Source organism: Eurosta solidaginis, chromosome 4, assembly GCF_040869045.1.
Source record: "Eurosta solidaginis isolate ZX-2024a chromosome 4, ASM4086904v1, whole genome shotgun sequence".
NCBI lineage: Eukaryota > Metazoa > Arthropoda > Insecta > Diptera > Tephritidae > Eurosta > Eurosta solidaginis.
In genome coordinates this window covers 265,446,344-265,456,836 of record NC_090322.1, presented here as the reverse complement: position 1 = coordinate 265,456,836, position 10,493 = coordinate 265,446,344, and the positions used below count along the sequence as shown (strand labels likewise).

The window sequence follows — 10,493 nt, the reverse complement described above, 5'->3', positions numbered from 1 at the left end:
TTTCGAGATATCGACCAAAATGTGGACCAGGGTGACCCAGAACACCAACTGTCGGGTACCGCTAATTTGTTTATATATGTAATACCAATACAGTATTCCTGCCATGATTCCAAGGGCTTTTGATTTCGCCCTGCAGAACTTTTTCATTTTCTTCTCCTTAATATGGTAGGTGTCACACCCATTTTACAAAGTTTTTTCCAAAGTTATATTTTGCGTCAAAAACCCAATCCAATCACCATGTTTCATCCCTTTTTACGTATTTGGTATAAAATTATGACATTTTTTTTCATTTTTCGAAATTTTCTATGTCGAAAAAGTGGGCGTGGTCATAGTCGGATTTCACCCGTTTTTAATACCAAGATAAAGTGAGTTCAAGTAAGTACGTGAACTGAGTTTAGTAAAGATATATCGATTTTTGCTCAAGTTATCGTGTTAACGGCCAAGCGGAAGGATAGACGATCTACTGTGTATAAAAACTGGGCGTGGCTTCAGCCGATTTCGCCCTTTTTCACAGATAGCAGGTATCGTCATAGAATCTATGCCCCTTCCAAATGTCACAAGGATTGGTAGATTTTTGTTCGACTTATGACGTTAAAAGTATTCTAGACAAAATTAATGAAAAAGGGCGGAGCCACGCCCATTTTGAAATTTTATTTTATTTTTGTATTTTATTGCCACATATCATTACTGGAGTTGAATGTTGACATAATTTACTTATATACTGTAAAGATATTGCATTTTTTCTTAAAATTTGACTTTTAAAATATTTTTTGTTTTAAGTGCGAAGCACGCTGAGTATAATAAGATCGTGGGTCTGAATCGAACGCTTTAACAATATTTTTTCTTATCATTATTACTGTTTTTTTCCTTGATTGAAATTTTTTTTATTCCGTATAGAAGTTCCCTCTGAAAGGTTGCCAGATGGTAAGTGAGGGTGTAGCGAGAATAAGGAAAGGGAGAGATATAGGGCTATGATCGTTGAGATTGAATACATGTATAGGATAGAATGATAATACAACAAGTTAAGAAGGTTAAGTTCGAGTGTAACCGAACATTACATACTCAGTTGAGAGCTATGGTGGCAACATAAGGGAAAATAACCATGTATGAAAATGAACCGAGGGTAACCCTGGAATGTGTTTGTATGACATGGGTATAAATTAAAGGTATTAAGGAGTATTTTAAGAGGGAGTGGGCCATAGTTCTATAGGTGGACGCCATTTAGGGATATCGCCATAAAGGTGGATCAGGGTTGACTCTAGAATTTGTTTGTACGATATGGGTATAAAATTAAAGGTATTAATGAAGGTTTTAAAAGGGAGTGGTGGTAGTTGTATAGGTGGTCGCCTTTTCGAGATATCGGCATAAAGGTGGACCAGGGGAAGGTGTTAATGTGTATTTTAAAAGGGAGTGGACCTTAGTTCTATAGGTGGTCGCCTTTTCGAAATATGGCCATAAAGGTGGACCAGGGGTGACTCTAGAATTTGTTTGTACGATATTGGTATCAAATGAAAGGTATTAATGTGGCTTTTAAAAGGGAGTAGTGGTAGTTGTATATGTGAAGGCGATTTCCAGATATTGACCAAAATGTGAACCAGGGTGACCCAGAACATCATCTGTTCGATACCGTTAATTTATTTATATATATAATACCACGAAAAGCATTCCTGCCAAATTTCAAGGGTTTTTTATTTCGCCCTGCTGAACTTTTTCATTTCATTCTACTTAATATGGTACGTGTCACACCCATTTTGCAAAGTTTTTTTCTAAAGTTATATTCTGCGTCAATAAACTAATCCAAATACCATGTTTCATCCCTTTTCCGTATTTGGTATAGAATTATGGCATTTTTTTCGTTTTTCGTAATTTTCGATATCGAAAAAGTGGGCGTGGTCATAGTTCGATTTCGGCCATTTTTTATACCAATACAAAGTGAGTTCAGATAAGTACGTGAACTGAATTTAGTAAATTTATGGCATTAAAAGTATCCTAGACAAATTAAATGAAAAAGGGCGGAGCCACGCCCACTTTGAAATTTTCTTTTATTTTTGCATTTTGTTGGACATAATTTACTTATATACTGTGAAGATATTAAATTTTTTGTAAAAATTTGACTTTAAAAACATATTTTTTTTAAAAGTGGGCGTGGTCGGTCTCCGATTTTGCTAATTTTTATTAAGCATACATATAGTAATAGGAGTAACGTTCCTGTCAAATTTCATCATGATATCTTCAACGACTGCCAAATTACAGCTTGTAAAACTTTTAAATTACCTTCTTTTAAAAGTGGGCGGTGCCACGCCCATTGTCCAAAATTTTACTAATTTTCTATTCTACGTCATAAGTTCAACTCACCTACCAAGTTTCATCGCTTTATTCGTCTTTGGTAATGAATTATCGCACTTTTTCGGTTTCGATATCGAAAAAGTGGGCGTGGTTATAGTCCGATATTGTTCATTTTAAATAGCGATCTGAGATGAGTGCTCAGGAACCTACATACTAAATTTCATCAAGATACCTCAAAATTTACTCAAGTTATCGTGTTAACGGACAGACGGACGGACGGACGGACATGGCTCAATCAAATTTTTTTTTCGATCCTGATGATTTTTATATATGGAAGTCTATATCTATCTCGATTCCTTTATACCTTTACAACCAACCGTTATCCAATCAAAGTTAATATACTCTGTGAGCTCTGCTCAACTGAGTATAAAGACGGCAAAGGAATACGGTAACGGTGATCGATTCTGCCGATATAAAAGGGGTAAGTCCTAAGTGAACGAAATCCTTTTTTTTTGTAAAATCTGTGAATTCCTTCCGCGCCAATTCGGGGTTCACATTCGGCTATTGCAACCACCAATTTTCGAACGATTCTGACCCAACATAATGCGTATATGATTACAGAGTCCATTAGAGAAAATCCCAGTAATTTTCAGGTTTTCCGTTTCTTTAAAAGATTTTTTCTTTGTAAATTTATTAAATTTTTTGGGATTAATTCGTGAATGTTTCACAACCACCATAATAACGGCGCGCCCAGTCAAATGGCCTCTTAGTCGTGAACGCCCTATTGGCATGGAAGCCTTCAATAGCTTCAACGTGCGCCCAAATGGTAATTGCAACTCTTGTTCCTACAGGGAACATACCGTCTCAAACAAACCAAAGCTTTCTTAAGCGCCAGGTGGACTTTCTTTTGTTCAACATCACCAATTGTATCACCAACGTGGATTTTAGCAGCAGAGACTGCAACCAATGAGATACATTTTACTGCAGTGCACCCGAAAAGAGAGAAACCGGAAGGGCCTGAACCAAAAGGAGTCCAATAGGTGGTTTTATTTTCACTAGATAATTTTTAAAATGAAGGTTGTGGAATCATAGCCACAAATAGTCCATGAGGTGGTTAGACTTAATGTTAAAATTGAGGTCGTTAAAGAAATACAAATTGTGTAAACGGGAGCTTCGAAGCCGTATACAAGGAAAAATACACCAAACGGGTAATTTGACACAAAAGAAGTTTTTTTGTACTGCGCAGAGGCAGATACATACATTTCGTTTCCGACAAATCCCCTCAGCCATATTAAAAGAGCTCTTTTAGGTAGGCATTAGGGTGTTTTAGGTAGCTGAAAATTGTTACTCAAGTTGAGTGTGGAGTCGTTCGGTTTACTTTTGGCGACTGATAAGCCCGTAAGAAGTATAAAATATATCTAATACATTGATGCATACATTTTTGATTTATATAAAAAGAATATCCGTATGTAAATATGTATCGAATTCATATGTTTGTATAATTGGTTTTTTTTTTATGTAAAATATCACGCCCTTTAAATTTTCGTGCAAAGTCCAAAAACTTACGAACAAAAATTTACTTTTTAACGGTGCATTCACTTTGCGATCTGGCATTTTGTTAAAATTTCCTTTTTTGTCTATACATTTTTAAACTTTGTTGTATGTAATTGAATGCAAACATTTTTGTAAAGGTGTGATACGATTTGATTAAAATCTTTATTATATGCATGTATTTTTTTATTAAGGTCAAAAAAAAATTACAGCTTTGTTTTTTTTTTTTGTATCCTTAATACACATGTCCTTTTTTTTGTATGATTTAAATTTTTTTTAGAATTTGAAATAATTTTTCGTCTACGCCTGAGAAGATATAATATTTTGCGTATGTGGAGGTGAAATATAATTTTTTGTTGTAAACACGTTTAGAGAAATCCTTGTCATATACACTGTCTATTTAGGAAATTCTTGTAAAATTCAAAGCCGGAAGTTTACGAATCTTTGATTAAATTTTGCTAGTATAGATAGTAAGTTTTTTTATCATTAAAATGTCTTATTGAAAGGAAGAAAAAAGTAAACATGGTGTGCTAATTTGATCGGTTGGGAGGGGGGGGGGGGGGGGGGGGGGGGGGGGGGGAGGATGATGACAGGGTAGGTAAGAGGATTCAGACGGAGCACAGATAAAGGGGACCTGCTGATAGCTGAAATAATGGAGCGGTCCAAGGTAGGGTGGGATTCCTGCGAGGTGTGTGCAGGAAGGGGGGATGATTGTAACATCCGCCCCGCATCAAGGTGGACAAGGGTTAAGGGCCCCGACCTTGATTGCGTAAAGGGGCGGATTCACACTAGATGTACGTTACATTAATTATGGCGCCCAAGCAAAAACATACAAACGGGCAGCTATATTTAATATAGCGGCCAAACACATGAAATTCTTTTTAATAGCACATACATATATGTATATGGAGATCAAAAATGTGATCGTTTGGATTTTTCAGCAGCGCCGCTGATTGAAATTGGCGCCCACCAACGAGTACAATAAACTATCGTAATTAACATCAGTCCACTCAAAATTTGCCAATACTCATTTTAAATTAAAAATATATTTCAATCTATACAATGTACATATACATTTTTGTTAGCGTATGCAATCATCCAATTAAACGGGTCGGGCCGTATGCGACCAACACCCTGTCTCGGTGACTTATTTATGGCGTATGATCCGGAAATTTAAATGCACCAAGACAGGAGTTGGAAGCAGATGTTAGACCCTATCAATAGCCCATAGATGGCGTAGCCGCATTAGGGTGGCCGGCTATTTGCATCTTTTCGAATTTCTTAGATTTTTATTCTTTTTAAGCTATTGCATAGATTTTATCGCGGGCTTAGCGACTAAATCAAAAAAAAAAAAAAACCGTAACGGATATTTGTCAAAAAAGGTTCGAAATGGTTCGTAAAAGGTTCGTAAAAGGTTCGGTGTTAGCAACAGGCCAAATACATAAAATTGGATCTCTATAATAAAGTTAAAGTTAAAGTTGACTTAGTTAAAGTTAAATTTAAATTTAAAGTTAAAGTTAAAGTCAAAGTTAAAGTTAAAGTTAAAGTTGTTAAAGTTAAAGTTAAGGTGGAAGTTAAAGTTAAAGTTGACTTAGTTAAAATTAAATTTAAATTTAAAGTTAAAGTTAAAGTCAAAGTTAAAGTTAAAGTTGTTAAAGTTAAAGTTAAGGTGGAAGTTAAAGTTAAAGTTAAAAATAAAATTAAAGTTAAAGTCAATATTAACTAAAATATTTGTTTTCTTATCGGTCACCACGCTTAAAAATTTTGACTTGAATTAATATCAAAGACAAAACTTGAAGTAATATCAAAGAAAACAAAATGTTGCATAAATATTATAATTGCATAAGTTGATAATATGCAATAGCTTTACCGCGGCAGTTTCCGAGTGCCACACGTCCTTTTTTTATTCATTACAATGAATTTCTTTTTTTTTTTGCTACAGATACAAGGGAAGTCCTTATTAGAGTTTTTTTTTATAATAAGTTGCTCCAAAAATTTAAGGATTTTAAACATTATAGCCACAAGCAGTCCATTTCATATAAATTGTGTAGTATAAGGTATAAAAATTCCAATGAAACATATCCATATATTGATTTTTTTTAGAGTACAGAAATGCACACACCCTCGTAGGAACGCAAGAGTTTGCTCCAATGACCCCTAACATCAAAATTTTTTTTTTGTGATAAGGAGGGATAACATGTGGTGGAAAAGGGAACTCGGCTGGGCTATACTCGAAGCATCTGCGGATCAGTCTTGCCGACTTTCTGAATATTGCAGTGTCTTCTAGGCGGAGGAGATGAAAGCAATTTATGGCCTGCGCAAGGGTGTAACAGCTAAATTATCCTTGCTGACAGCATGACTGTTAGAGGCATCAAAATCCAATTTGATAAAATGGTATGGAAGTGTCAAGTTCTGTCGGCTTCAATGGGATATCTCAATGCCTTTGCTGCGTCCCGGGCAAGCCAATGATTTTGAGGTTTTACTGTCATGCTATTGCTGTTGTAAGCCCAAACATATTTCTCGTAGGTTAAGGGGAGTGCCAGTGATATGGTTTATTTTTTCCCGGATATGAATCCGAGAAGCTCCGCAATAAACACTTCCTGGTATAAGCCTTAATTACGCGGAAATTATTTCATTGTCACCCCTCCGTAGGCATGTATTACCGCAGAAATATTTAAAGTCCCTTAACCCCCTGAGGACCATCAATTATGGTCTTCATGGTCACGCAAAGAACTTTTTTCCTTCTCAAATCAAAAGCAGTCGTGGTGTGTAGCGGAAGAGGGGTCAACACATCACTTTTTCTCTGCCGATGTAAGACACTGCTTTAATATCTACTCACGGAACTCTGTCCAATAATTAGTTCACTGACCTAGATGAGTTGAGGGGATGTGTAGCACAAGCCTTTAAAAGTATTGCCAGCGCAATTTATAGCTTTTCCAATCTACTTATCAATCTTACCTATTCTGTTTATTTATCAGGCGAGGCTTTGGCGACCCAAAGTTCCTCATGTAAAGAGGGGGCTAATTAACCTAGAATGTTACACTTGGTGATGTCAAATCGTTTTCGCGATGGTCGGAGTAGTGCCTTAATGATGCTATTTTCCAGATCGTACCAGATTAATATCCCAGGATTATCCACAACGATAAAGCTCTTTCTCGCCACAAAGAGGATAAAATAAAGCTTAGTACTCTTTATTTAAAACTAAAACAAATAATTTTTCTTTTTCACAAATCTTTCATCTTATTTTCCATACAAACATCACACATTACAAGTTGTTTCGTCATTTGTAATTATTAGGGTCGACATTCTCTTTGGCTGAACATAAGAATTTATATTTCGGATTCATTCCACTTTTACATTCTGAGCCAGCTGTTTTGCCTGAACGGTATATTGGCTTATTGGGGATCAATCGACGGGCATAGATACATGTGAAGGGCACACTGGCAGCATAACTATACTCCAAGATAGCAGCAGCGCAGCCGATACGGTTATTACGATCCATAACCATTCTGCCAAATTTTTCAATTGGAATACTATAGGAAAAAAGTAAAAATCAAATTTTAGTTTAAAACAATTTTTTAAGGAGCTTTTCCGCTGATATATTGGAGACTAAAAACTAAATGATTTTTAACTCTTGGCGCATTTTATTTAGCACACCGTCATCAGTTAGTCTGATCGCACCTCCATTTAACACGTCCTGATGCTTTTCAAATCTCATTTATTTGTGCATAGAGCGCGTGCTTTTTATGATCTTAATCGGGACAGCTATTTTATTTGTATATAAAATTATTATTTTTTCATAAAACCTGTTTTGACGTTTTTTCAGACCTTCACCAGCGAGTTTTATTTATATGTGTATAATACGGGTTTATATGCTTTTTCACCAGGAATTCACCCATTTGTTTTTACATAAAACGCGTTTCGGTGTTTTTCACATTTTCCACAGGCAGTCTGATTTGGTTAAATATAAAATTTGTATCTTCGTTAAACGCGTATTGCCTTTTCAAATTTTCATCAGGGATTTTGATTTTATTGTACATAACTTCCTGTAGCAGATGTGAAAAACTTATTTAAACATATGGGACTTATTATTTTATGACTCAAATGCATCCTACGAAAAACCCCTTAAAAGACCATTCAAATTATTCACTGGCTTTAAACTAGCAATAAAAATGTTAGCACTGTTTTATAAAAGTATGCAGATTTGCATATTTCACTTACTCTTCACGATATTTATTGATTTCACCTTGATCACAATGAAGTTTTTGGCCATACCAGTACTTGCCTATATGATTCTTAATATAATTATAAGTTGTAGAGGGATCGGGTGCGAATTTCCCGCAGTGCACCCAATCAGTATTTTGATCGAGCATGTCGTAGCATGCTGTCTTAAAACATCCATCAGCTTCATAAACATTTTGACATCGCTTTATATTAAGTTCGGCGAAATATGCCAATTCATCATCCCATTCCAAGGTAGCCATAGCTGCTGCTGGTTGGAAATATGGGCCCCCCGCCGCAGTCCTATTGCGATATTTATTATGTAAATCTAAGAAAAGTTGTTTGAATTCCTCGCTCATTGGTACCATGTCAGCAATTCGTGGGCAAAACTCAGGATCGAATTTCTTTGTTGTTTGGAATATACATTTTTTTTAGTCTTTAGTTTGTTTCTGAAATATATAAAAAACTTACGCCATTATTATTGCATGCCAAAACATGCTTTTCCCTTTGTCCCTTGCACATATAGGCATTGCTGCAGAAGTCTACATCAGCAAAGTCCCCGTTCACAATCGCTAAAAAAATGCATAGCACAGCGGGAATTAAAATATGTTTTAAATACATTTTTCACCCAATTCTATTTAGTGTTACACTTGACTGATGAACTAAATACGAATATGACAAAAAATTTGCTTATGATACAATTTAGACTCATTTATATAGCTCATGACCTTCGGTAGTACACGTCAGAAACATTAAAAAAAGTTCCCTACAGCTGTACAAACAAAAATTCGTTTTTCGTTTACTTTTAATTAGTACTTAATTTATCTTCAACAAATAACTTTACTTAGTAAAATTGGGCTGATTTTTGTGATATTTTTTATGTTAGTGATGCAAATCGGTATAGAACCGGTTCGGATATCCACTGTTGTCTCTCATTAGTGAAATTGATGAAGACATTTCTAACTAGAAGAACTATCTACGACACGCTTCCAGGGCCACTCCCAAAAGAGGTGTACTATCCCCTCCACTTTGGAGAGGTGAATATTTTATAATTGACGTTAGAAAGAAGCGGGTGTGAAGTTATCGCTAATTAGAATGCCATCGCAATAACAGCAACCGGGAAATATCTTTAAACTCTAGACGAGAAGCTTCAGACCGCACTATACTCGTAGAGGCTGATCCCGTTCAAACAGCCTCCAAGTAAACCCCGAGAAGACGGATATGATTCTATACAGCAGACGCTTTCCCCATTGGACCTTTATAGTAAGCTCCAGGCGAGTTGTAATGCGGTTAGACTAAATACAGTCCTGTCTTGGGGCGACATCAGAGTTAACCATACTATACTGAGAAGCATTTCGGATATCTTTTGTCAACTAGATTATATTACTACGACCCTTCCTTTAGACGAAAAGGTCCCTATAAGAATCTCAGAGCAAAACCGCAGCCACTATATGCTAAACCAACCTAAAGACGAGATGAGAGAACAACACAAGCTCGACAAATATGGAGCCGGAATCATGAAAAATTGAATTGATAATAATTTATTGATATGGTTTAACCTGATACGAGAAAAAATCAATTCTTGGCGTGCTTTATCTTCGAAGAGATTTAGACTGAGCTTCGTTCACAATTTGCATCGTGCTCCTTTTAATTTTCCCTTCGAATTGGCGGAATGGGATCTACATATTTCATGCCGACCCCAAACGATAGCTGCAAACCAGACGAATTTTCACTGAAGAGATTTTCATAGCAGAAATAAACTGAGAGACAGAAAGACACTACTTTTCTAATTGAACACAGAACCTTTGGTATTTTGACGAAGCAATAAATTCAGAAGTTCTTTGGAACGGAATTTAGTACTGATATAAAACCAACCACGAAAGAAAGGTTTGTTTACGAAATTGGGGCCTTATTATTTACATTATTAATTTTGGGCGATGGTTAAAAGTGTGCTGCAAGATACAGGTCGTTTCGGCTTTAAAAGTTTCTGGTAGAAGCAGACTCTGGATACTTCTTTGCCTAAGTTTCATATCCTTCTACCACGCAGATTTCCTGAGTTGCGAAGACGGAAGCAAACTTTAAATGGGATGCCAGTCCACAGCTCTATAGGGTAAACTGGAAAAAGCTGGCCCATTTTTTTCCAATTTACCCTTTAGTACGCCGTTGGGCATGGGGAATACAGCTTATGCCCAGATATAACATATATCCAAAACATTTCAACCGCTAAACCCAATTTTGTTGATTCGTCGGTGTGGTTCACAGCTTGTTTTTTAGTTTTTGTATTCATAGCGAGTGTATTTGCTTTGTTTCACTTCCTGCTTTATATTGATACAGACTTATCAGTCGCCGTAGATATGTTTTGAATTATAGAATTTTTCAAGTTAATCAAACTTTCCAGAACTTATAGTTACACTATGCATAAAAATAGGCATTTC

At 35.9% G+C, this 10,493-nt stretch overlaps 1 protein-coding gene across 1 annotated transcript; it reads right to left on the bottom strand.

Annotated features, from left to right (window-relative positions):
- Positions 1 to 7,051: 7,051 nt before the first annotated feature.
- LOC137249498 (antigen 5 like allergen Cul n 1-like) lies at positions 7,052 to 8,754 on the bottom strand. Its single transcript, XM_067781061.1, has 3 exons — positions 8,530 to 8,754; positions 8,059 to 8,462; positions 7,052 to 7,370 (listed from the first exon to the last, which is right to left on the bottom strand). Exons 1-3 carry the CDS (start codon positions 8,677 to 8,679, stop codon positions 7,118 to 7,120), a joined length of 807 nt encoding a protein of 268 aa, XP_067637162.1. The 5' UTR covers positions 8,680 to 8,754; the 3' UTR covers positions 7,052 to 7,117.
- Between the last annotated feature and the right edge of the window lie 1,739 nt (positions 8,755 to 10,493).